This window comes from Octodon degus, unplaced genomic scaffold (genome assembly GCF_000260255.1).
Source record: "Octodon degus isolate 3935 unplaced genomic scaffold, OctDeg1.0 scaffold00046, whole genome shotgun sequence".
Taxonomy (NCBI): domain Eukaryota; kingdom Metazoa; phylum Chordata; class Mammalia; order Rodentia; family Octodontidae; genus Octodon; species Octodon degus.
In genome coordinates this window covers 13,789,943-13,817,901 of record NW_004524622.1, presented here as the reverse complement: position 1 = coordinate 13,817,901, position 27,959 = coordinate 13,789,943, and the positions used below count along the sequence as shown (strand labels likewise).

General features: G+C 35.5%; 1 protein-coding gene across 5 annotated transcripts in view; it reads right to left on the bottom strand.

Moving 5' to 3' along the window:
* The window catches only part of Rnls (renalase, FAD dependent amine oxidase), a 405,492-nt gene that overhangs the window by 96,926 nt on the left and 280,607 nt on the right, over positions 1-27,959 (bottom strand). For all 5 annotated transcript variants that reach the window (XM_023716220.1, XM_023716221.1, XM_004632117.2 and 2 more), the window contains one exon: positions 22,314-22,487. In XM_023716220.1, the coding sequence (XP_023571988.1) occupies positions 22,314-22,487 (174 nt within the window). The remainder of the gene's footprint in view (positions 1-22,313; positions 22,488-27,959) is intronic.

Sequence of the window (27,959 nt, the reverse complement as noted above, 5' to 3'; positions counted from 1 at the left end):
TGCAAAAACATGCAGAGGAAATCAGATAAAAAATAATCTCTGTAGTAAAAGAATTAATAACTGCTTCTCAAGAGGACACCAATAAAAAAAATAGAGATTAGAAAAATGACAGATTCCTTGAATGATCAATACAGGAAAGAAATAAAGCACATGAAGCAGAGCCAAAAAGATATAGAGGAACCTAAAATCGCATTCACAAGCTTGCAAAACTGATAGAAAGTGAAAATAGAGTTTCAGATATTGAAGATGCTGTTCTAGCAGGTGAAAGGTAAGAAAAGATCTCTTAAAAACAACTAGGATGCAGGAAAAAATAATTCATCACTCGCAAGATGATACAAAGATGAACAATGTGAGACTAATAGGTATCAGTGAGAAAGAAGGAGTCAATACAAATGACATAAAAATGATATGGGCAGAAGTAATAGCAGAAAACTTCACAAATATGAGGAAACAATTTGGCATTCAGGTAACCAAACCATACAGAACTCCAAATAACTTTGACCCAATTAAAAACACACGGAGACATATATAGTCAAGATCCCAGAAATCCAGCACAAGAATAATATACTGAAAGTTGCTAGAGAAAAGAAACAGATCATATTTAAAGGAAAACCCATCAGAATAATGGCCAACTTTAACTTCACAAACCATGAAGGGAAGAAAAGCATGGAGCAGAGTATTTAAAGTCCTCTATGGAAACAAATTCCAGCCCAGACTACTAAATGCAAACTTTTCTTTCAAGTTTGATGGAGAAGTGAAATACTTCCATGACAAAGAACAACTAAAGAATTTCATGATGTCAAAGCCAACACTACACAGATTACTAAAAGATGTTCTAGAGAGGGACCAAAATGATCTGAACTCCATGAAAGAGAACAGAAGGAACCCACCAAATGTGGCAAACAATTAAACACAAGAGAAAAAAGAGTAAACATCAGCAGATAAACAACATGTTGATCATAAGTCAATATATCTCTAATATAACCATCAATGTAAATGGACACAATTCACCAATTAAAAGAAATAGACTGGCAGAGTGGATTAGGAAACAAAATCCAACAATATGCTGTATACAAGAAACACACTTAACTCTTAAATTCATAGGCTGAAAGTCCAAGGATGGAAAACAATACTACACACCCCAGCACCTCAGAAAATAGAAGGGGTAGCAATCCTGTTCTCAGACAGTCTCAACTTCAAACCAAGAATGATCAAGCAAAATAAAGAAGGCCACTATATACTGGTTAGGGGAAAAATTCAAGAGGAAGAGGTAACATGTATGCACCAAACATGTATGCACCAAACATGGGAGCACCCAACTATATAAGACAAATCTTAATGGACATGAAAAATCTAATATCCAATACCACAATTTTAACAGGAGACTTTAACAACCCCTTATCCCTAAAAGATAGGTCAAGCAGAAAAAAAATTAAAAAAGAAGTAGCAGAACTGAACCAGAGCTTGGAACAAATGAACTTAGTGGACATATACAGAGTGTTCCACCCAACCACAGCTGAATACACATTTTTTTTCAGCTGCACATGGGTCATTTTCTAAAATAGATCACATAGTAGTTCATAGGTCATGCTTAACCATATGCAAGAAAACAGAAGTTATCCCATGCATATCATCTGACCACAGTGCAATGAAACTGGAAATAAATGACAAAAGAAACCAGAAAAACCACATAAATACATGGAAATTAAACCACACTCTACTCAGCAATCAATGGGTCACAGATGACATTAAACAAGAAATTCAACAATATCTACAATCCAATAAAAATACAAGCACAACTTATAGGAATTTATGGGATGCAATGAAAGCAGTTCTCAGTGGGAAATTTATAGCTGTGAACTCACACATTAGGAAAAGAGAATGGGAACAAAAAAAACCTTGATATTGCCCCTCCAATATCTAGAAAAGGAAAAGCAAACCAAATGCAAAGCCCAAAGACAAGAAGAAATCATAAAGATTAGAGAAGAAATTAATTTAATTGAGATGAAGAAAACTGTTAAAGAATTAATGACTCGAAAGCTGGTTCTTTGAAAGACTAAACAAAATTGATAAGCCCCTACCTAAACTCATCAAAAAGAGGAAAGAAAAAATTCAAATACAAGGAATAAGGAATGAAAAGGGTGTAATTACCACAGACCCAGTGGATATTCAGAGGACTATCAATAGGTACTTTGAGAATCTTTACTCTCACAGAATAGAAGACACAGACAAAATGGGCAGATTCCTAGAAAGGTACAAATTACCAAAACCAAATCAAGAAGATATAACAACTCTCAATAACACAATAACAGTCAATGAAATACGAGATGTAATTAAAGACCTACCGACAAAGAAAAGTCCAGGTCCTGATGGATTCACAGCTGAATTCTACAAGGAATTTACAGAAGATAAAATCCCTATACTCCTGAAACTCTTCCATGAACTTGAAAATGAAGCAATCCTCCCAAAATCATTCCTGGAGGCAAGTATTATACTGATGTCAAAACCAGGGAAAGACATAACTAAAAAAGAGAAGAGCAGGCCAATTTCCCTCATGAACATAGATGCAAATATCCTCCATAAAATCCTAGCAAATGGAATACAGCAAATCATCAAAAAGATCATATTTGACCAGGTGGGATTCATCCAGGGATGCAAGGATGGTTCAATATATGCAAATCTATAAATGTAATACACTATATCAATAAAGCAAAATCTAAAAATCACATGATCTCAATTGATGCAAAAAAGGCTTTGACAAAGTCCATCACTCATTCATGTTCAAAGTCCTACAGAAAATTGGAATAGATAGCCTCTACTGCAATTGGATAAAAGCCATCTATGCTAACTGAAAAGCTAGCATTATTCTAAATGGGGAAAAACTGAAATCTTTTACTCTCAGATCTTGTGCAAGACAAGGAGTTCTCTATCACCACTCCTATTCAATATAGTTCTGGAATCACTAGCTAGAACCATTAGACAAAAGAAAGAAATAAAAGGAATAAGAATAGGTAAAGAAGAAGTTTAATTATCATTATTTGCAGATGACATGATACTTTACTTGGAAGATCAAAAAAACTCCACCAAGAAGCCACTAGAATTAATATACAAATTCAGTAGCATAGCAGGATAGAAAATTAATACCCAAACGTCAATAGCATTCCTCTACACAGATAACAAACACACTGAGAGGGAAATTGCAGAAACAATATGTTTTATAATGGCACCACAGAAAATGATATACATTGGAATTTATTTAACTAAAGTAGTAAAAGATATTTTCAAGGAAATTATGGTACTCTGAAAAAAGAGATCATAGAGGATTCCAGAAAATGGAAAGATATTCCCTGCTCCAGGATAGGAAGAACCAACATCTTGAAGATGGCCATACTTACAAAATTCTGGTACAGATTTAATGCAATCCTTGTCAAACTAGCACCAACATACCTCCCAGACCTAGAGAAATTGTTCCTAAGATTTATTTGGAACCAGAAAAGACCTAGAATGGCAAAGGCAATACTGGCCAACAAAGACAAGGCAGGAGGCATTAAAATTCCTGACTTGAAATTATACTACAAAAGCTACTTTGATAAAATCTGGCTGGTACTGGCAACAAAATAGACCTAAGGATCAATGGAATAGATTAGAAGATGTAGAAGCCTCTATGAACACACTCAGCCACCTTATCTTTGACAAAGGGGCGAAACATGCTTATTGGAAGAATGGTAGCCTCTTTAACAAATGGTGCTGGAAAAACTGGTTCTCCACATGCTGAAAACTAAAACTTGACCCAGGTCTATCACCATGCACTAAGCTAAAATCAAAGTGGGATTAAAGATCTAAACATTAAAACAGAAACACTAAACCTCCTGGAAGAGAAAGTAGGAGAAACTCTTGAAGACATAGGGTAGGCAAAGAGTTCATGTACAAAAATCAAATTGCACAGGTAATCCTTGAAAGAATTAACAACTGGGAACACCTCTTTTTATGAAGTTTTTACACATCAAAAGAAATTACCAACAAAGTGAAAAGACAATCTTGACTAATAAGCACTCAGACAATGGTCTGAGCTCTAGAATCTATAAAGAACTAAAAAACATTAGGGCCCCAAAATTTAAAGACCCAATCCAGAAGTGGGCATCTGAGATGAACACACACTTCTTAGAGGACGAAATTAAAGAAACAAATAAATATATGAAAAAATGCTCCACATCACTAGTCATCCATGAAATGCAAATTAAAACAATACTGAGATACCATCTCACCTCAGAAAGAATGACTATCACAAACAAATCAACCAACAACAAATGTTGGAGAGGCTGTGGGGAACAGGGAACTCTTCTCCCCTGGTGGTGAGAATGTAGACTGGTGCAACCATTACAGAAATCAGTGTGGAGATTCCTTAAAAAACCAGGACTGGCAATCCTCCACAAACCAGCTATTCCCCTACTGGAAATTTTCCTGGAGGACCTGAGAACGTCATATCATATTGATATATGTGTATCTATGTTTATAGCAGCACAATTTATGATAGCCAAATCTTGGAAACAACCAAGATGCCTGTCACCTGAGGAATGGATGAAAAAAATGTAGTATTTATATACAATGAACAAATATTCAACTATAAAGAATGATGAAATCAAAGCCTTTATGTTTAAGTGGATGCCACTTGAAGATATACTCATAAGTGAAATAAACCAGTCCCACATGTGTAAATATTGTATAGTCTCCCTAGTACGAGAACTGAAAGGAAGAAATAAAAATATAAAGTTATAACACAATTAAAAAGAAAGTGAGAGAATGTAACTATATATCTATCCTAACCATTTTGAATACACAGATACAAAATGGACATTCATCTGTATCCCCTTTTTTGGTTAAGTTCCATTATTTGAATATTATAGGTGTGTTAACTCAGCAAAATATTCTAAAAGAGTCCAGTAGTCCATAATAGTATTGGGTCTTCCGCTTCACTGGCAATGTCAGAAGTTGTTGAACTGAGTCCCCTACAGCTCAACATAACAGCATGGCTTTACTGCTTATACTTCATTTTTATACTTTTCTTCTGGATGGTTAAGACCATCCTCTTAATGAGTAGAAGGATTTGTTCTAATAGTGTTTGTAAATAGGATATCATGTCCGCATCTTGTACAGTAATTAACCATTAGGAAGAATGTATGCAATGTGTTAATTATTGAAACTGTCCTACCAATTTGTTTGAAAAAAATAAAAAAATAAAATGAAATTTAAAAAAATAAATAAAAATAAATACATTCAATATGTTATACTAACCAAAAAGAAAGTGCTATACTATCTTGCCTCATTCATTTTCTGTAACCAAAAGGTAAACTTACTCTTGGATATAGAAAACATAAAAACTCAAGCAAACTGAAATAATAACTGCATTACTGGCAATATTTGATATTAAATAAGATGTTCATTTTTCTTCAAAAAAAAAAAAAAAAGAAAATGAAAACCTGAGGATTAGACAGCAAAGAGAGGACAAGGAGAAGAGCTAGGAAAGATGACAGTTGCAAAGCCATACATTTATATGCACAAGATGGGTAAGGCAATGATCTTGAGAATCTTCACTATGTTTTTGAAAGTAGTAGCTAATTGGTACTATTGTCACCCTGAGTAACTATATATGCTGATACCTGTAAACTAAGCAACTGCACTGAAGATATCAATGTGTAATGGTAGGGTCATGCGAGGAATGCCTGTCATTTTGGTCTTCTAAATAAATACTGCTTGTCATGACATAACAATTACTGCCATACTGTCTCTCAAGTTAATGTTTGTTTAAAAAAAGGGTAATAATTGAAAACAAGAGACAAAAAAGAAATATGTCACAGGACTGTCCTCCTATAAGGCTATATATGGTTAGATTTCTAAATTTGTGCATAAAAATACGAACTGTTTATTCCTGTTTTTTAAACACTTTTTCATTTTTTAAATTTTTTCTTCATATTCTGGAGGGATTTAAAGTTTAACATATCAATACTTGATAGAAAATACCTGTTCCATTTTATGCTTAAGATGTTTGATATACAGATAGATTGCAAGGTTAAGCTCAACTGCCTATGTTTTAGGTTAATAATAACAAACTTCTTTTCTGGGAGGTTAACAACCTATGTTTGTAGACCAAAAATTAGAGAATGAAGGGCTGCAAGGACAGCCAACATTCTGGCCCTAGACTTTCAAGGTCAGTGAAAACTCAGGACATATGAGATCCTTTACTGTAATAAAATGTAACTCTGTTGTATCCCAGATTTTCTGATCAAGGAGATTATGGGGCCACAGAGAAAAGTCATCAAATATGCAGAGTGTGCCTAAGGAGAGTCACATGGAGAGAAAACATTCTCTCAGGTTTTCAAAGAGAGCAAATTGGTCAAGCAATGGCCATGACTCATCCACATGGCTGACACTGACAAAGGATCTACAAACTGCATGTGGTACAGGGTTTCAGGGTAAATCCTGAAGGGATTGAACTGACCTTATCAGATACAGAAGTTACATTTCTTGTTATAGAGGTCTTGCTTTATCTTGACCTTAACCATCCAGCAGAAAAGTACAAAAACAAAGTATAAAAAGTAAAGCTATATTAATATGCTGAGCTGTAAAAGGCTCAAGTCAACAACTTCTGACATTGCCAGTTTTATGGAAAACCCACTACTATACTATTATGGACTAGTGGACTATATTGGAATATTTGGTTGAATTCACGCACCTACAATATTTAAATGACAATGGAATGCCCTTTTCTGACAAAACTAACCAAAAAGGGGGGGATACAAATGAATGGTCATTTTGTATCTGTATATACAAAATAGTTAGGACAGATACACAGCGGCATTCTCTTAATTCAATTAATAGAGAGATTTGTTATAATAGTGTTTGTGGACAGGATATCATGTCTACATCTTGCACAATGAATAACCACTAAGATAACAATATGCAATGTATTAAATAGTGAAACTGTGCTAGTAATCAGTTTTGAAACCGTCTCATTGCTATTTGTTTCTCAATAAAATGATTTAAAAACAAACAAAAGGATTCTGAGAAAGGATGAAATATATTCCTGAGTTGAGGATTTGACCTAAAGATTTGTTCCAGTTAATTTGATTCATAAAAGAGAAGTTTTTGGCTTGACATTATAAAATATGGAATTTAAAAACTGAGACTAGTCAGATGGTGAAGTTTTTATTTATGATAATGTAAAAATATTCATTCTCCTTTTTGTAGAGGAAATCCACTGGGTCACTGTGCCCATTCTTATCTTCTTTCTCAATAAGATAAATGGAATTATCCTCTTGTTATATTCTGACAGAAGAAAAAAAGATTGGATTTGGATTTTTGGCAAAAGTTCTTAAATCAAAGGGACTGAAATCTTTATGATATTGCTCCCAAGTCCAGAGAAACCACTACTATAAATATAGTGGAAAGGGAAACCAACAGCATTTTATTTTTAATAAAAGAATGCATTAAGCTCAATTGAGCTAGCGGTTCTAAAACACCCTTTCTGACCTTATTAAATATATGAGGATACACATCCACAGCAACAAAAAATTCACTAAGTTCATTTATGACAGAAATCTATTTCACTGAGGCAAACTATATTTTAAATTCACGGATGATACCTTCTCACAATATGAACTTGGAATATTTTATACTGAAGAATTCTCCCAGTCCCACAGCTGAGTCATAAATATTAATAGAATTTCAACAGAGTCAGTCTCTTTAAGATTTTAGTGTTTAATGCATATTTGTATTTTTCAGGGGATTTAATGTCCAATAAAGTACAAGTGGATTCTTTTCACTATATAAATGAGCACCTATGTAAAGTTTGTAGAGGAAATGGTCATTAAAATTAGCAAGCCTACGTATGATATTAGAGGACTTATCAAAGCTTTCTCAGTTCACTTAAAACAATTACATAGCTGGTGAATTGAAGAACTCTTTAGGGTAAATTGATTTGATGCTGTCACATGGGGGAGAGAGAGAAATAAATAAGAGAAAAAACATTGGTGATTCTGGACAGAGGTAAAAATGCTAAACTGATATGAAGCATTTATGAAATGCAATAAAGTGACTTCCTCTGGTAAGATTCTGCATTCAGACTTTGAAACCTGCTCTTGAATTAGTCTTTTCTATTTCTTGAAATGAAAAAGTTGATGTGATTGACAGGCTGAAATGATAGATAACTTGACAGACTTAATGACAATAGCACTTATATATGTAATATGTGGCAGGCATAGTATCAGGAACTTGGATTATACTATTTCATTCAACTTATAACTTTATTGGGAGACAGTACACTTACATGTAGGTAAGTGAAGTTAAGAGAGGTTGAGAAATTCAGTTATGGTTACAGAGATATTAGCTGAGTCCCATGAAGATGCTGGCATTGGACCATTTTTAATCTCCAAAGATAGCAGCAATATCATATGATTCAGTCTAATTCTAACCATTAGGTTACAGTTTGAAACTATATCTGTATGATCCCAAAGTCTTCTGTACTACACTGGCTAATACTGGTTATTTTTATTATTTGTAAATTGTACAATAAAGTATTAATCACTCACAAAACTTGGGTTACAATAAAATTACCATTTACAACACGATTTTTTTCTGTAGGTTATATTGCATTTTATTTCTTTTTTTTGACATCAGTTATTTTATTTTAAAGAAAAAAAATTAAAACAATGGGACAAAATCTCAAAACAAGATTTTAGGAGAGTAACAATGGTTAGTACATTGTGTATTGTTATTGCCAAAGTAGTTTCTCATATTACAAGATATAGGCAAGAAATAATAAATAAACAACATAGGTACAAACCTCTGTTTTTTTTTTAAGTCAACAGAAAATGGAAATATACTTTTTAAAGTTTCTAATACTAGGAGAAGATATCATACAATGTCTTTTAAATAAACTGTAAGTCAAAGATACAGTATAAATCTTAAAACAAAAATTAAGATTAAGCAATATTCAGAAAATTAAATGTTTCCAAACAATTGAACTAAGAAAGTTTTCATGATAGCAAAGAAGTACTAAGAGTAAAACATAAGATAAATACTGGAATGGCAAGTAAATGACCAGCACTTCTAACAGTTTGAGGATAGGATATCGCACAAAGTTCTAGTGTATTGTGGACATGCATAATGACCGTGACAGTTACTGGTGGCTAGGCGTCACTTGTGGAACTGAGCTACAGCTATTTCTTTGAAATCCACCCTGTAGACTCAGGTGGAATCATGACTCATCAAGTGGAAGAGAAGTCCATTTGTAGGGTGTGTTGATGAAAATATTCTGTTGCTGAACACAAAAGAATAACTGAAAGACTACTATTGTATATCTCTTATTCTCCTGTGTTTAATTGTTTGCCCTATTTGGCGGGTTCTTTCCATTCTCATTCATGGGGCTATGATCAATTTGCTCCCTCTCTAGAACCTCATTTAGTAGTCTGTGTAGGCTTGGCTTTGTCATCATGAAATTCTTTAGTTGTTCTTTGTCATAAAATATTTCACTTCTCCATTATATTTGAAAGATAGTTTTGCAGGATAGATCAGTCTGGGTTGGAATTTGTTTTCTTCCAAGACTTGAAGTACTTTGCTCCATGCTCTTCTTGACTTGATGGTTTATGAAGAAAAATCTGCCGTTATTCTGATGGGTTTTCCTTTAAATGTGATCTGTTTCTTTTCTTTAGTGGCTTTTAGTATACTGTTCCTATGCTGAATTTCTGGAATCTTGATTATTATGTGTCTGGCTGTGGTTTTCATTGGATTGATATTATTTGGAGTTCTATATGCTTCCGTTACAGGAATGTCAGATTGTTTCCTCATAAGTGGTAAGTTTTCTGCTATTACTTCTGCCCATATTCTTTTTATATCATTTGTATTGACTCCTTTCTTCTCATTGATGCCTATTAGTCTCACATTGTTCATCTTTGCATCGTCTTCCAGGTATTGAATTATTTTTTCCTGCATCCTAGTTGTTTTTAAGAGATCTTTTCTTACTTTTTCACTAGCTGCAATGGTGTCTTTCAAGTCAGAAAGTCTATTTTCACTTTCATGCAAACTGTTTTGACAGCTTGTGATTGAGGTTTTAATTTCCTGTATATCACTCTGAACCTGTTTCATAGATTCTATTTCTTTCCTAAATTGTTTATTCAGGGGTTCTATCATTTTTATATTCTCCTCTATTTTTTTTATCAGTGTATTCTTTAGGAGCACTTAGTACTTCTTTGATTAGAGTTATCACTACATTTTTTAGTTCTGAAATTATTTCTGATCTGATTTCTTCTATACTTTTCTGCAGTTGATTCTTTACTGTCAATGCTATTATTGCAGAGATATCTGGCATGTGATTTCCAGTTTCCTCAGTGTTAGTGTCTTTTGCAGTTGTCCTGGGTGGACTCGGGGCCTGAGACTGCATTTTGTTCCTTCTCTGTCATTTTGTATAGCACTGTCTTCTGACCTTTGGTGTAGAGCTTATATAGAGTTATTACCTTAGCACCAGGTCTGGATCTACGAAGTTCAGATTCCTCCAGGTGGGTGTTGCTTGGATCTGGCTGCTGTGCTCCACTTCTTTCTGCTGCAGTCGTTAGAGTAGAACCCTTTGTGTCTCTCTGGCAAGATGTTCTGCTCCTGAATCAGCTGGGTGGGTCTTGCCTCTAGCCTCTTTGCAGGGAGTTCTGCTGAAGGGTTCCATGCTGGGCCTGCACTCTGGGTCTATTCAGGATCCTGTGGCCTCGGTCGTCTCACTCACTCGCAGGGCCTGCGCTCTGCGTCTGTTCTACATGTAAGATATTATTTTAATATTATTCTGATGTTTAAAAAGATAACTGCTAATATGAATCAGAGAAATGGCTTATCCAACATTTTTTAAGTTAACTAGCTCAGCTGGAGTACAGTTGTTCATCAACTACATATTAGAATGAAATATTGCTCACAAAAAGAACAGTGTGCTGCCTTGAAGTGCAACCTTGGAAATCAAGGTTTGAATTACAGGGCGTCATCACTCAAAGCAGATATGCACTCCCTAGACACCATGGTAAAATTGTAACTGAGAATACCTGTACATGTTTGAGAAGAGGGCTTAGTAAGATTTCTAGGTCTTACTGGTAGCACTACAGAGTCAAGCATTCCTAACGTTCCTAGCAGAGCACAAACCATCCAGCGAAAGACTTAATGATTGTTCTAATTGTCAAGGAGTTGGTATGGTCTTCAGTGGTTTCCAGATTCAGCATAGAGAGCGCAATCATTTTGGATGATTGAAAGGGTAGCGGTGACAGATATGTTTGTATATTGTTATAGGTATAAACACTGTACTGTCTAGCCATTACTTTTCCTTACCAGTTCTGAGTATTAATTTCAGTATTATTTCAGGGCCAGGCAAGGGCAATAAAACTAGCTCAGCAAATACAGTATTTATTAAGCAACAAAGAAACACTCCTATTATGCAGTTCATGACTCTTACTTTCTTAAACTTTGATAAAGATAAGAAGGATCCACAGGTGCACAGCATGTATGATGGAGAGTGGCTATGTTCCCATTAAAGGAGAGAACCAATTTTGGAGAAAGCATCAGGCTTTGTGGCCAGTTTGCATTCATTTCTTTAGCCCCTGAGACTTTAGATTGATCTGAGGAGAAAACTTTGATAGGATGCAAAGTGTTGAAAAATTTTCTGAGGGAGCTTTAGGTAAAGAAATAATCACATCACTCCAAAATAGTGTTGCCATAGTCACAGATAAAAATGGGCCACAGTGAAGACTTGTCAAGCCCTCATCCAGCTCAGTTCTTTATCAGCCCCCTGGACCTGAGACTTACAAGCTGTCTGAGTTTTATGCAGTTTTATGATACTGTTCTCAACTTGTGAGGGTTGTGAGATGCCTCCAGAATGATGAAAACCAGGCCCTTGTCTGGGAAGCAGAGCAGCGCGCATTCTTTGCCCTGTCTCACAACTTCAAGTGTTGACAGCTTCCCTCAGGCCATGGTAAGAACTTCACTTCAAGATCCCTCAGAACAGCTCAGTACCACACAGACTGCCTTTCTTCAGTTTCTACCTCTTAAGAGATTGACATGTTTGCAGGTAATATGGAAAGAGCAAGTTGAGCTTTCTATGTTCAAAGTCCAGAATGATGTGTTCTGTCTTAATTCAAAATAGTGTCCTTGCACAGATGTGAAGATTGCCATTTATTCAGCCAATACTAAATTTCTGCAAAGGAACTAACTTAAAGAAATCATTAAGCTCTTGTCTAATTTTAACCTAGATATTTCCAAAAATTCCTTGGCTATCTTAATTTATAAACAACTCCCCTCCCCCTCCCAAATGCAACCATGTATACAAAACAATTGCTTATACCAGGGCAATGTTGTGGTTGTAGAAAAAGTTGTGGGAGGGTCAAAAATTAAATTTTACAGCAAACAATGTAAAAACCCACATGTTAACCTTATAGATCAAACCAGAGTCTCTCGCCATCTAGATTTTCTTCTTCTTTTCCTTTCTTTATCCCTCCCATCCCCAGTGCTTCAAGATGTCTCGAATGTTCTTAAACAGAGCCTAGGAGCTCTCTTTTCTCTCATTCCTCAGCAAATAAAAGAGGCATTTAGTTTAAAGGACTGGAATTATAAATGGTACAAATTGGCTGATATTGTACGTGATACTGCAGTTCCTTCATCACAGTATAGTCGCACACCTATGCCTTGACCTTTGTCAGTGCAGACAAAGGTCTGCGGGACTGTAGCAATTCTCAGTTGGGTACCTTGCTGAATTCTTCTTGGTTTGACATTCCTTGACCTCACCACTTTACAAAGCCAACAGGCAGTAGAGTTCTTGCTGTTTTCTTTCTAAATTGGCAGCAATTTTCTGTTGTTCTCATTTGCTTCCTCCTCCACAAAAGTAGGTGGAAGCTATAATAACTCATCAACACATCTGGCTTTTATGTTCAGCACCAATTCTTGGTCAACCTGATGGTCTCTTGTAAATCTCAGCCTGATTGCTCAAAGCTTAGGCCAATACCACAAGTGAACATACACACTATTCTCAGAGGGCAGGTGGGCAGAAATCAAAGGTGGGATGCTGACAATGGAGAGATCTGTGGCATTTAGTACCCAAGTTTCACTTAGTGCAGATGATACATAAATCTGTCATTTTGTTTATAGCTATAGAAATCCCACACAGTTGTATACTCCAAGCTTTCTTTACCCATTTCTCATTGCTTCTTGGATATTTCATGACTTATTTGCACCTATTGAACTTTTTGGCAACCCTAGTAGAAAGATAAATAATAGATCATAATAAAGTTTCTGAATTATTCGTGGATTTAGATGTGCCATTTTTCATTTCCTCACCTAAATGAAGGAGATTTGTGGGTTTATATTGACAAAAAGTCTTAAGTATTGTCTTAAAAGCTCGTAATAGTGTCAAAGGCAATGTGCCTTTTCCTGGGTTTGATCACAGATATGAGTTAACACTCTGTAAATCAGTATATTGCTTTGGACTTGTGAAAATACTCTCTGGACTATTTCACTAGTCCAACAGAGCCTCACATGGCTATGGATTTCCTTTAGGATTTTTCATTTGAACAGATTTCATGAATCTTTGTTTTGTGAGGGTAGGGACAGCAGAATCCCTAGTTCTCAGCACAATGCCTGACACACAGAAGGCATTCAAAACATACTCATGCATATTGGTTCAAGTGAATGAGTCAAGAATGGAAAATATACAAATCATATACCTAGGAATTCAATTTTGCTGAAAGAGATGCCATGGGATAGACAGACACACACACACACACACACACACACACACACACACTTCCAGTAATATACTCCAAAAGATATTTTTAAACTTTATTTTTAATGCTGATATTCTACTTTCATTCAATCCTTGGCATTGATTTTCATAATAAGCTGTTTGGCAAGTGAGTGGACAGTTATTATCTTAGATGTAAATCTTTTCCTTTGACAACAGCTTGACAGGGAAACCTAGATGTTGAAAAGGGTTGATTGTTTGTTTTTACTTTGTGAGCAAATGTCCTCCTTATAAAATGTGTTGTTATTTCATTCTCTAATGAAAGGTTACTTTTGTTTTTAAATATAAGTAACATGTGAAATAAGATCAATCTTATTTTATAACATGCCTATTAATTTAAACAAGAAATATTTTACATATACATATATTAAGGATACATATTATATGAGTCTGTGTATATTTACACATACATAAACATATAGACATATGTCTTTTCCTGAACCTACTCTGCAATCTGGTACAAAGTATCTTCTATTCTATAGCATTCCTGTGATAACAAGGTGGATATTTGCAATTAATATTTAACTGCTGTTTGTTAAGCTGATGTAACTGATTTATACGGAAAGCATATTACATAAGTGAATTACAAACTGCTGTGTTGGGCCTGGGAGATACACAGTGCAATAAGTGCTTGCCTGGAAAGTGCAAGGTCCTGAGTCCGATCCCTGGTACCACCAAAAACAAACAAACAAACAACCCCCCCCAAAACCAAAACCAAAAAACTGCCATGTCTATCATAACATGACTTTCTTAACTGTATACTGCCTGTTACTTAGTTTCATGATGGTTGTTTAATGTGAGAGTTCTGATTTTTCAAAATAAAGGCTAAATGAGAAATCTGAACTTTTTCATGATTGCAGTTCTTCTCTTTTTTCTTTTTCCCCCATTCCTTCTTTTCTTCTATGTGTAAAAGTTTACTTATACAGATTGTATTTTCTGAAAGCTCAAGTAACTTCCCATTTACTCAAATCCTAAAGCAGAGCATTTTGTGCTGTCGTCTCACGACTAATTGGAATAATTATGAACTCACTAAGTGATCACAATGTATCTAAAATCTCAGGTCTATCCCAATTATTGATAGGATTTCATTTTGTGCCCTTGTCTTTTATAAAAAGTTAATGTGGTAAGTCTGTATGGAATAGGATTTCTGCATCTTTTCAAAATGGTCATTAAATGTATTGTATATTATATTAGTGTTTGTTATTCAAGGAATTTAACAACAAAATTCTTGTAAGGATAAATTCCTGATAAAAATTTTGCTCATTTGCTTATCCTATTTTTTAATAAGTGGGATTATTTTCCTAGATGAGATATTGAAAACATTGCAATTATGGTAATTTACTATCACATTTCTAGAGTCCTGAACTATACTAATCTCTTTTATTGAACTTACTGGCTATTTTATTGATCATTAATGCTCTCCAGACAGTGAACAGGGAAGCATGCTAAAATTCTGATCAATCATTTTCAGAGTCATTTATGTTTTACTTATTCAAGCTGCCCTGCCACCTATCTGTATTGGTAGCAGGACTGCATTAACCTAAGTTAGACTGTTGTATTTATCTTTGCTTTGGAGAATAAAATACCTAAGTTAAAGACTAGAACAATTAATTATAAAAGTAGGTACTACATATACTGATTTATTTGCTAAGTGCCGTATTATTATGGTTTAGTTCTAAAATGTCTCCCCATCATTCTTATGTTCAAAGGTGAGACTTGCAGAAGGGGAATGGATCATAAGGATTCTAACTGCAGGGGATTAATCAACAGATGGGATCATAATTTGATGGTATTAGTGGGAAGTCATACAGAGTGACCAAAGCTGGAAATTGATCACATGTGCCAGGGCAAGGCAAGGCCCATCTGAGAACAAAGAGGTCCCCAGGCAAGGCACAAAACAAGTTGTTCCAGCTCTAAGAATGTGAGGTGTTCAGGTGAGCCATACAAAGTTGCCAGGCAGAGGAGTTGAAATTGAATGTATAAATAACCTCCTGATTGCATAAATAAATGCTCTAAGGTGGTTAGAAGTCCTTTCTTTCTAGCCAGAGAGAGGGTTCCACTTGACCTCAGCTTTCTGTCTCTTATTTTTACTTCTCTAACCTCTTACACCCCCCTGAACTTTGAGAGCTTCCTGGGACACAGTGTATGGCACTTGAACAGGGAAAATGTGGAGGTGGGACCCAGTTGAAGGGCATGGGTCATGGGTGTGACCTTGGGGACTACATCTGGTCCTGGGCCCCTTTCTCTCTACCTTTTCCCACCTCTGCTTCTTGGCTGCTGTGAAGTAAGCAGCATTCTTCTGCCATACCCTTTCTATGATGCTTCTGCCTCATCACATGGCTAAAAACAACGGAGTCAAGTGACATCAACTGACACCTCTAAAACTTTGAGCCACACTAAGCTTGGTATTTTAAGTCATGCATGTCACATATTTTTGTCCTAGCAGTGGAAAGGTAATACATACACATGTGAAATGCTTTATACATTCATATTATTTCTTATTCCTTAAGTCTGGTGTTATTATTTTCCACATTGTATCGAGGAGGAAATGGATGGCTTAAGTGATGTATTGAATGTTATACCTAGTAAGTAGTGGAACTGAGTTGAATATGGGTGGTGTGACTCTTGGCTACTCTGACTCCAAATTTAAGATTTTTTTGGAGTATCTTAGAGATCTTGAGAGGTAAATCACACTTATAGCCTTACTCTCTATACTCTCTTCATGACAGACATTGGTAATTTTTGGCAGAACTCTTTTCTGCTGAATCTGGCTCTGGCCTTGGAATAATCCTTAGTTTCTGTTGTAGGTAGTGACTACCTGTTAAGATGTACACACACATACACACACACACACACACACACACACACACACACATGCACACACACATTTCTTTGTTTGAGACAGGGTCTCACTGTGAGGCTGGCCTCAAACTCATACACTTATATTTGAAACCTATTTATCATCCTACATGTCTAATCTGTTCATTTTTATAGAAGGATATATACTAACTATTTTAGCAAAGACTGTATAAATGTTCACTAAATCTACATTTTGTTCTCAAGACTGCAGGCCCAGATTCTCTTATAAACTGTTATGTACACATAACTGATTGTGTTTTGAACAATAAAATATAAGCACACATGTTATACATTCTACTTAGAGTTCACCTACTGTCTCAGTTACTGTCCTCTTGTTGCTGGGACAAATACCTGACACCTAAAATGAAGGAAGGAAAGGTTTATTTAGCTCACAGTAATTGGAGGTTTCAGTCCATACTTGGCTGGCACCAAGGCAGCCTGGCATATGGCAGAAAGCAACCCTTCATGGTGGTGGCAAAGAACAGAGAGCAAAGGAGTGGCAGCAGCTCAGGCAGCTGGCTGGCCTCTCTCCCCTCCTTACACTGCAATGCAAATTGCCTGCCCAGGGCAAGTGGAGCACCCACACCCACAATAACCAATCACAAACTCCAGAAGTTGTCCCATGACTGCTTGAGGCTTTGGGGGACACCTAGACACAAACCGTAACACATTTCACGTACTCTCTTCTCTATTATCTTTCCAATCTACTGAATTAATGTCTCTGAGCACAGTCAGTTTAAATATGTAGGACCTTGGATCATTGAATAATCTCCCTTTTCCTAATGTTTTTTAAAGTTTTTTTAAATTGACACATTAGAGCTGCCACATTTTCTTTGACATAGTGTGATAACTTGAAACATGTATACAATGTGTGAGGATCAAATCAGGGTGGTTAACTTTCATCTCCTTAAATATTTACACAAATAACCACTTCAAATAAGACCACCTACCAAGCATAAGCATCTGTTTGGGCTGAAAAAGAAATTTTTGTTATGTTCAGACTATTAAAGTTCTGGGTGTATTTACTACAAAAACTAGCCTAACATAAGGCTCAAGCAGAAAAAGCATATCAGTGGCACTTTTCAGAGCCAAAGTTTGAATATAGGTCTTTTTAATTTAAATTCTTATCCCTATGCTAATCTAATGATAATAATCCAATAATGATAATATTAAAAACTACCCATGTGTCTTAGCCAGTTTTCTGGGGCTATAGCAAATCTCTGAGATAATCAACTTATGAGGATAAAATCTTTAATTTGGATCACTGTTGTGCAAGTTCACGCCTGCTGCATCATCACTCTTGGACCAAGGAGCATCTTGGTAGGGGGTGCAAACTTCACGGCTGCTCGCTTTGCAGCTGGGAAGCAAAAGGAGAGACAGGAAGTAGGAAGGTGAGTCCCACTATCCTCATTCCAGTGCGTGTCTCCAACAGCTGAACGACTTCTCTGTACATTTGGTGTCTTAAACTTTCTACCTCCATAGCTGCATGTTGAGTGAGGATAAAGCCTTTAACCCATGCGCCTTTGAAGGACACTGGAGATCCAAATTATAGAACTAGGTTAAAATGAGGAAGATCTTTTTTTAACCCAAATCTTAAATTCAAATCCATAACATCTGAATTAATCAGAAACAAGGGTTTTCCTATTTCTAAAAAAGCTTCTGTGCATCCTCATTTAAAAAAAAATATTTATTTATTTGTTACAGGGTCTTGCTATTCAGTGAGCTTCCTATCACAGCCTCCGCAGCACTGGGATTACAAGTGCATGCCACCATGCCTGGCATGGCATGCAGTACTCAGATCTGGGTCCTTGTGCTCTCCAGGCAGGTGTTTAGACTGCTGAACTATCTCCCCAGCCTCCTCTGTGTATCTTCTTATTTTTATTTATTTATTTATTTTGTATTTTAGGGAAGGGTCTACAGGGTGTTCAGGGTCTCACTACTAGATCAGACTCATAGTGATCCGCCTGTTTACAGCCTCCCAAGAGCTGGGATTACAGGGACATACCACCATGCCCAGTCTAAATTGCCTCTCCACATGCCCTGGGGGCGGGGCTGGCAGGCAGGCCTGGGGATCGAACCCCTGCCCCTGTTCCTGCTTGTAGGCACTTTAATCCACTGAGTTATTGGGCTGTTCTGTATCTTCTTATTGATACCTGTACTGTAGAATCAGGTCTTCCATCCCAGTTATCTGGGGTATTCTTTCTACCCATAAGTGAAGCACGAAAGACAATAGCTAGTTAGGATTTCTAACTGTGGTAAAGCATATTTCAAACTTATCTGATGACAAAGCTCTTTCCCAAAAAGCACCTAAAGGAACTAGTGTTCCACCAAATATACTTAGAAATGCAAACATCAGTCATGCCTATATCTATTGGTACTTGAATCTGGGTCTAGTACTAATTGAAATTTAGTTCCTTTACCCAAGGGAAATGTTGGTTTCAGCTGTAAACCTTTGCACAGACTGCCTATTATTGATCTCTGACAAATGATTATATCTTGAACTTTGTCTAGTTTTGACTACTTTATCCTCTGTCTTTCAGACATATCAATACACTGTTACTTTATGATCACAGCCTTCTTCCACTTGTTTTTGCCCTAGTTGACAGAGCAGAAATAATCTTCTGCAGTACAGTGTATTTTACAGTATTAATTCTTGATTCAATCAACCACCTCAAATAAAGGGGAGGTGTGCGGTAATGTTAGTGGCATAAAGAAACATCTCTTGCTGGTCTTGTTATATATCTACATTAGTAAAATATAGTGTAGGCACTTCATATGAACATTTATGTTACATGGAATTAACTTGACATACTTAGTACTCTGATCCTAGACAGTGAAAAAAAAATTGCTTAAATGAAGGCAGATAGATTATTTGTTACGAAGTGTCACAACCAGACTTCATATAACTTAAAATTTGCCTAAAAGAAGATTAATTGTCCATACAATTGGCAAAAGAAAGTAGGTATTCCTTTCCAGTTGAAGTAGAACCAAGATGGGTGAAGAAAAATCATGGTTTCCAATTCACTTGGCAGTTATAAAACTGTATGTATGATTGTTGATACAAAAATGTGAGAAATTCTATTATAAATATTGTCAATCATATGAGAATTTCTTAATATTATGTTTCATTCTTTCAAATCTGCTCAGTTTTATAAATTGTTTCTGTATTGCAGTGTGGGTGCTTTCACACTCCATCCCACTATATTTGTACAGGAGATTTAGTCTGTTAGGAGATATGACTGGTATTTCTTTCCTTCCTGTGTGACTTTCATAGCAGAAAATATCCCCTTCCTATAAATGCAAACCAACTATTTAATGTAGCCTTATTTAAAGAAACTAACAACTATTAAATGTTGCAAAAATTGGCTTACTGAATTTATGGAAAGATGCTTCTCCATAATGTCATATAGTTTTTAAGAACATCAAAGGTAATTTTGAATATATGTAATTTTAATATATGTAATTTTTCTCTTTATATGTCACCGTTAGAACTTTACCTCCCTCAAAAATGATTTTACTTAAGGTTAAAGGGCATTATTGATTGCCAATCAAGCCTCAGTACTTCTTTCTTTCAAACAAAAACATATTTCAGTGGTGGGGAAATTATGGCACACATCATTTCTTTAAGATAAAAGATGTTAATGTATGAGTTGTTTTTCTAAACAACTAAAACCTTATTGTTCAGATTTCATTGTAGTGTTGACCCTTTGTAATGAATATGCGAGTTTTGGGCTGCACTTTGCACATTTGTTTAAAAAGATTTGCCATGACTGCCCTATTTATTTAGGTAGTGACCCTTCAGCCAGTTAGGAGGAAAATGACCTTAATACCAGTTCTAGGAACAAATCTTGATTTGTTTAGGTTTATTACTATATTGTCACCCAAACTTCTCCATTACCAGTAACTGTTTTGTACTTGTTGAGTATCCAAATTTTGGTTTATGACATATCTTTAAGAGACTTCTGCAAAGTTTCCTTAGTTCTTAACAAGGAACAGAGGAAGTGATGTTCCCGCTTATCACCAAGCATGTTTTTGAGACAAAATAATGGAGACTAGGTACCTCAAACAATAAAAATTTCTCACAGTTCTGGAACCTTGGAATCCAAGATCAAAGTGCTGATTGATATGGTTCTTGGTGAGGGCTCTTTCCCTAGTATAAAGATGGTGGCCTTCTTGCTCTGTTTTCACATGACCATTCTTTGTGTGTGAGAGCTAGGACAGGGTGAGGACCTGTATTTTTTTCTTACTTGTCTTATAAGGCTAACAATCCTACCGAGTTAAAACTCCACTTTTATGACCTTATATAGTCTAAAATACTTCACAAAACTCCTGTCTCTAAATACAATCATATTGGAATTAGTGCTTCAACATATGAATTTGGAGGAGATACAACTCCCTACATAGCAGATAATATAAACAATGCCCTTACGTTGTTTATAAATAACTTACATTTTTTTCTGTTACAAAGCCTGACAGATATCTTATGAAGCAATACTCAAAGGATAATATCTAATTTAGAACATATGACTTGAGAAGATCAAGGACTATTTTTTCTTTCAGCAGAACAAAGCAGTTGTAGAGTTAAAAATGCTTAGTCCGTTGCTGTTATAGGGCATTTCAGGAACTGCTGATCGCACATATATATGGTATTGTGCTAATATAAACAGTCTAGCTCTTAGGGAGTTTTAAGTTATAAAAGAAACATTTTTCTAAGATCATGTGCTGTGATATAAAAACCATACTCCAGTTCAGTTCTATCATTATAAATTCTGGCAAGCCAAGAGACATTAGTTGGTGATTTTATCAAGCAAGACTTCTACCTAATGGCTTGATGAAACCATCACTGTACCATAAAACATTGTAACAAAGTGAAGTGACAATTCTTTTAAGGAGTTTAGTCATTTAAGAGTTCAGATCATTATATTTTATTTATGAAAAGCAGTAACTCAGGGATCACAACAATCCTACAAATAAAAATGCATGCTTACTTTTTTTTTGCCTGCACTACATCCATTACATCTTTTGGCAGTTCATATCTAATTTTTATGACTATCTTCAATAAGGAAGTTAACTGTAGATTTCATCACATTCTAGGAAAGCTCTCATGAAACACTTTCCCTGTCATTTTAGTCATATTCTTTACAAAGTAATTTTACCCTATATTTTCAGATGAAGTATAAGCAAACAACAAAATTATATTGAAGTGAAATTTTTTTTATAACAGTAAAATTTATCTTATATTTCTAGCCATGGAAATGGATGATTAACACTTATCAAATTTTTAAAAGCCCACACCAAATGAACAAAGCTTCTAAGAAATAGATGATGAGATACATATTTGCATATACATGGATCCATATTAAAGCAATAGAACATGGGTCATTTCAAAATCTTAAACATTCTGACACTATTTTCATGAACTCAGTAATATAAACCATGTGGTGAATGAGTTCCTGAAAAACTGCTGGTTTCACTGTGTATTTTATGACTGGGGAAATGTGACATTAAATTTTATCCCCTGTGTCTTGGAGTTAAATGCTTGCTCTGTTCAGAATGGCAACACTCAATTAAACAACATTTTTCATGATCTACACCCACTATTGTTACTGTATTTAAGGGAAATAATGGGGGTACTGACCTATATTGCGCTTCTTATTATCAATGGAGACGAAGCGTATGCAGGGATTACTGGTGATGTACTGCCCAGCCCAAGGGACATCAATCTTCATGCCAGCTTCATAAAAGAGGCCCAGAGCATAGCGAGAGGAGTAGCTCACAGACTCCAGTTGCTGTCTTTGGTATTCACTAATTACTGTGGAAAAAGAAAAAAAAAGGGAAAACCTGAAAATATTTTTACTTTCAGTGCATCACCTGCAAATCTGCTCTGAGCCAATTCCAACTGCTCCCACCAACTCCATCCCACTTCCCATGAATGTGAGGAGGTAATGCAACACATCTCAGCTTTATTTTTTTTTCAGATGATTACTATGGTTGGCACAATTTATGTTACTAAGAAAGAGGTCCTTAGTTTGGCTGGAAGTTGCTTTGCGTATTAGTCATTATCCTTGGGCTATCTGGCTATATTAGAGAATTCACATTTATACAGATCACTACTGTGTGGCAAGGTCTTTGCTGAATGCTTCATATAACATTTCAGTCTCTGGTATCCAGGTGACAAGCGAGTCAAATCCTGATTTAACCACTTACTAGATATGTGACACTCATGAAGCTATTTAGTTACTCAAATTATACAGTAGGTCTTTCATCTGTAAATGACAATAGTACACAATGTATTGGTCTATTATGAAGATGACATAAAATAGCGCATAGTCCAATGCTTGGTACATAACAAGTGTTCATTAAATGGTAACTTTTCCTATCATAGACAGAAAGCTAGGAAAGCAGGATGGTATTCTACGCTGGTGCAGAGAAGGAAGAGATTTTTCTCACTCTAATTTTCACCTCTAATCGCCTTACCTTAAGGCTTCAGGGACTTTCTTGTTCATATATGCTCAGGCTTAACAATTTGAGTTTCAGAAAAGGCCCTCATTCTATTCCAAAGGTTTAGACAACCTAGTTTAGATTGGCACATCTGGGAAATTCTCATATAAATAATAAATAAATGAAAACTATCCTGATCTGAAACTGTAGGAAAAAGCCAACCTCAAAATGAGAGACAGAGGAGAAGAGGGAGTGAAAGAAACAGAAGAGTTGGATTATACTCCTAAATTGCATTAGATAATTTCACTGTCTTTGTTTCCTGTTGTGATTCTATTCTTTTAGTTTCTTCACCCATGAAAGAAGGTGAACAATCCATATTATTTCTATTTCCTGTATGTTTTGCTTATGTTTTTCTTATGTTATGCAAAAAGTTAAAGGAACCACATTAGGTCCGAAATACATAAATTGGTAAGCAACATAATTTCTTACCTGTCACATACTTTTAGGATGGAAGCAACTTTAGCTAACTTGGGAGAAGTGGAGATGTAATTTTTGGAGTAGAGACAAGTAAGAATGGGACTCAATTTTAAGCACAGCCATAATCCTGTACATTACTGTAATTAAAAAACACTTTTTAGAATCTTGGCTACCATTTAACTTTTAGAACTATGGCCTCATTTAATTTTCACCAAAACCCCACCAAGACATGCATTTGCCATCCTCATAGTTCATCTCTAGGACAGTGAGATGTGGAGACGTTAGGTAACTTGCTCTGGGGCAGGCACATCCGCATTGGGCAGTCGGGGTGAAGCCAGAACTCCCACATAAAAGCCATGGACATACATCCTCATTACCTTCAGCTTTCTCCTTCTGATAGGTGTTTCAAAATGAACCCTGACACTGCTTTTCCCTCTGACATTAATGGTTATTTTGTACTCAGAAGTAAAAGCCATTGTTCTCTTCAACGATCATTTTCTGCCTTATTAAAAGCTTCAGTTACTCGAGCCGATGCTCTTCTGACATTGGCCTCATTACACTCAATGAAATCTGGGCTTTATTTTTTATTATTTGTTCTTTTTTTAAAGTCATGAATTGATACCGTGCTTACTGTTTCTGAGAGAGAAGATGCAAAGGACAGAAATGCCAGCAGTTAAGTACATAGCACTAAATTTCTCATTTTTAAAATTAAACACAACCAAACAACAAATTTAGCAGTACAAAAAGAAAACAACTAAACTGTACAGTAAGCTATTTAGTAATTGAAAAGACCTAAAACTTGTTCTTTTAAAAATGTTTATTGATTGATTGATTGATTGGTTGATTTGGTACAGTGTCTTGCTATGCAGCGCAGACTGGTAGTGATCCTCCTGTCTCAGCTGGTGGCCAGCATGGCATGCCCGGGCTTCTGGGGTGGCAAGGCGTGTGGTACCAGGCATCAAACCCAGGTCCTTGAGCTTGCCAGGCAGGTGCTCAGGATGCTGAGCTATCTCTCCCCTAAAACTTGCTCTTTTTTTTCTTTGTTTTTAAAGCAAAACTGAAGAATCGACTAGGTTGAAAACCAAATTAGACTTTACCCCCCACATCCCTATTTGTACATTTAGCTATTTTTTTAGATAAACCAATAAGTGACAAATCTCACTGGATGGCTCTTTGCAAAGGTAATTAATGTCTACATAGAAGGGCCAGTTAACCTTAAATGCCCTTGATTGCTTGGGACAGGAGGGGCTAAGCTCATTCTGTGAAAAGGGAAGCAAGAAGCACGACTGAAATCATTTCACTTTTTGGACATGTTCACTTACAAAAAAGTTATCATAAAGGTCTCAAAAGTTTTTGGTTGTGCTGAACAAATTATTCATATATATATGTATATATATATATATTATTATGTATTTTAAAAGGACATATGACCATGACAAATGGCTTATATAAAAATGCTTAATTCTTATATAATGAATCTTTACTTAAATGCCATTTTCATTTAATTCTGATCCAGTAGTTTTATGTAATCTGTGATCATATACAGTATGTATTTATAAATTACATATTATTTATAATTATTATATATTATGTTACTTAGGGGTAAGATACCTGAATGTATGCATAATAAAAATACATTGTATGCCTATGAGACAGAGAAAGTTGCTAACATTTTCAGTGAAAAGAGTAGTCTATATGCATAATTTTGTGATATAATAGAACTGTTTATACTTCATTCTCCTTGTCTGTATCTACATATGTATATGTGTGCATGTGTGGAACAGAAGGAGAAAGGAGAAGAGAGACAGGGAGAGAAACAGAAGATCAAGGCTGTACTCTAAAATAACACTGAATAATTTCATTTTATTTGTTTCTTATTGATTCCATTCTCTTAGTTTCCTAAATGATGAGAAAGGCTAATACTATATATTCTGCCCATTTTTGATGACAAACTCTCCCATCCATGCATCCAGCATTCATCTATTCATCATCCTTGCTTATTTTATGTCAGGCACTTTTCTAGATAGAGATATAAAGTAGGGAGATAAAGTCCCTGCTCTCATTTACATACCAGGTGATAGAGAGACAAATTTACACACACACACACACACACACACACACACATACATGTAAGTAAATGGTATGTCAGAAGAAATATAAAGAAAAATAAAGCAGGGTAAGTGGATAAGTGATAGATTTTGGTGGTCAGATTACTTTACAGTGTCAATCACAGATAGATGTCTCCTCAGAGAATTTTAGTTTGATTGACACTGGAAGCTAATACTGCTTTACCAGATAAGGACATGAATAGCCTGGCTTCTGTTTAAAATTATCATCTGGCTACAAGTGAAGATTGCAGGAATGCAAGAGTGGAGCTAGGGTAAATTGCTAGTAGTCTGGATCAGAGGTAATAGCGGAAAAAGTCAGTAGTGGTTAATGTTGGATAGAATACATACAGGTGTGCATGCCTACATGTATATATGTATGCTTGTTATTAAATTAAAATTATGGGAAGTCATTAATTTGGACTGAGCTCTTGCATCAGTGCTGACAGGTCAACCCAAATGGTGTCAGTTATGTTCGGGTACCATGACAGCAAATCCAAATTTAAGCTGTTTATTTATAAGATTACACCTTCTGAGAAATCAAGAGAGAGATGATGGCCAAACTCCCAAACAGATTAGCTTTCTGGGATAGGAGGAGGGATTCACAGAAGCCAGTGATAACTGATCTAGTCAACCTCCTGAGTCAGGATGACAAAGGCATCACTTCTGCACTAACTCACCCAAGGAAGGAACGAGGTTAACTGCTGTCTTCTGCTTTTTGCACTGTTCCCTTGTCCCTGCTCAACCTGTCTCATAAAGCCAAGTGTTCTGCCATGTCCAGAGAGCTCCTGCTTGGTACAGCGGATGATTCCTGCTTCGTGAGTTGCTAATAAAGGCCAAACGAATCTTTAAAACTCAATTTGTTGATATTTTGTTCTTTGTTCTTTAATTTTGTTCAGGACATTCAGGAAACCATAACAACACAACTAACATATACTTTGTGTTAGCTTTCCTGGATCCTGGAGTTCATATATATTTAGGTTTAGTGCCTCTGCCAAATGGGTGGTTGTATCAGTCGCAACCCCCAACAGCCAACAGGAGCATATGAAAGTTCAGTTATTCCATATCACCATCAACATTTACTGTAATCTACCTTTATAATTTGGAGTGTAGAGATATCATCATGTTGTGGTTTTAATTTGCTTTCTTTTTTAAAAAAATTATTCTAAAGAGAATAAAAATTTAAAAAAATTAAAAACAATACAGACTTTCAAAAAACGAGATGATAGGAATTCAACAATTGTTGTTATATTGCATGTTGCTGCCTTCTAAGTAGTTGCTCAGATTACTATGATGATGAATATTTGGGAGCTTTTCCATATTGTCATGTGAGATTCTTAATGATCTGTTTTAGTCTTAGCTTGTTTTTTGGATATTGTCTTTTTCTTATTGGCATGCGTGTATTGTTTATATACTCTGGATATGAACATAATAGATGAACTACAAAAACATTCCTTCTAGGGACTGCCTTTTTATGCTGCTAACAATGTGGTCTGATTTATAGAGTTTTAATTTTAATTTAGTTTAATTTATCACTTTTATCACTTATAGTTATCACTTTGTGTCCTGTTTAAAATAACTCTTTGCCTACTGTTCTACCCCATGGTCATGATGTAAGTGTTTTGTTTTGTTATTTCTCTTCCCTTCTAAAGCCCTTATTGAATCACCTTTCATGAAGTTTTAGGTATTATTTTGAAGATCAGCCCAACACAGAGCTCTTACTGGATTATGAGGGAAAGAGATCAAATTAATAATATATGGAACAATTCTTTGCCTCATCTACCCTAATAAAATAAATAATAATTTTATTATTTTGTTATTTAAAAAGTTGCTATATACAATTATAAGACACAGATTATAAACAACCTGAGGTAAAGACTGTATCTGAGGAGCTTTATGTGTCCAGGTCAATGCTGGTGCTATGTAAACATTCAAAACACATGAACAAACAACCTCTAATAGTATTTGGTAAGGGCCTAAGAATATAGCACAGCAAGAGAAAAAACATATTTTCAGTATCCAGAAATACACAATCAACATTCGATATTTTGCCTTTACATCTTCCTGATTTTTTTCCTAAACAGCATTGTGATCAAACCTCGAATATTCCTGCATATTAAATTTTGTTCACAATATAACAAAAATTCACTCTAACCATAATTTGTAATGCTTTCATGAAATACAATGAACTGGATGTTGTATAATCTGTTTATCTACTTCATTAATATTGTATAGCTCTTGACACATTCCATTAACAGTAT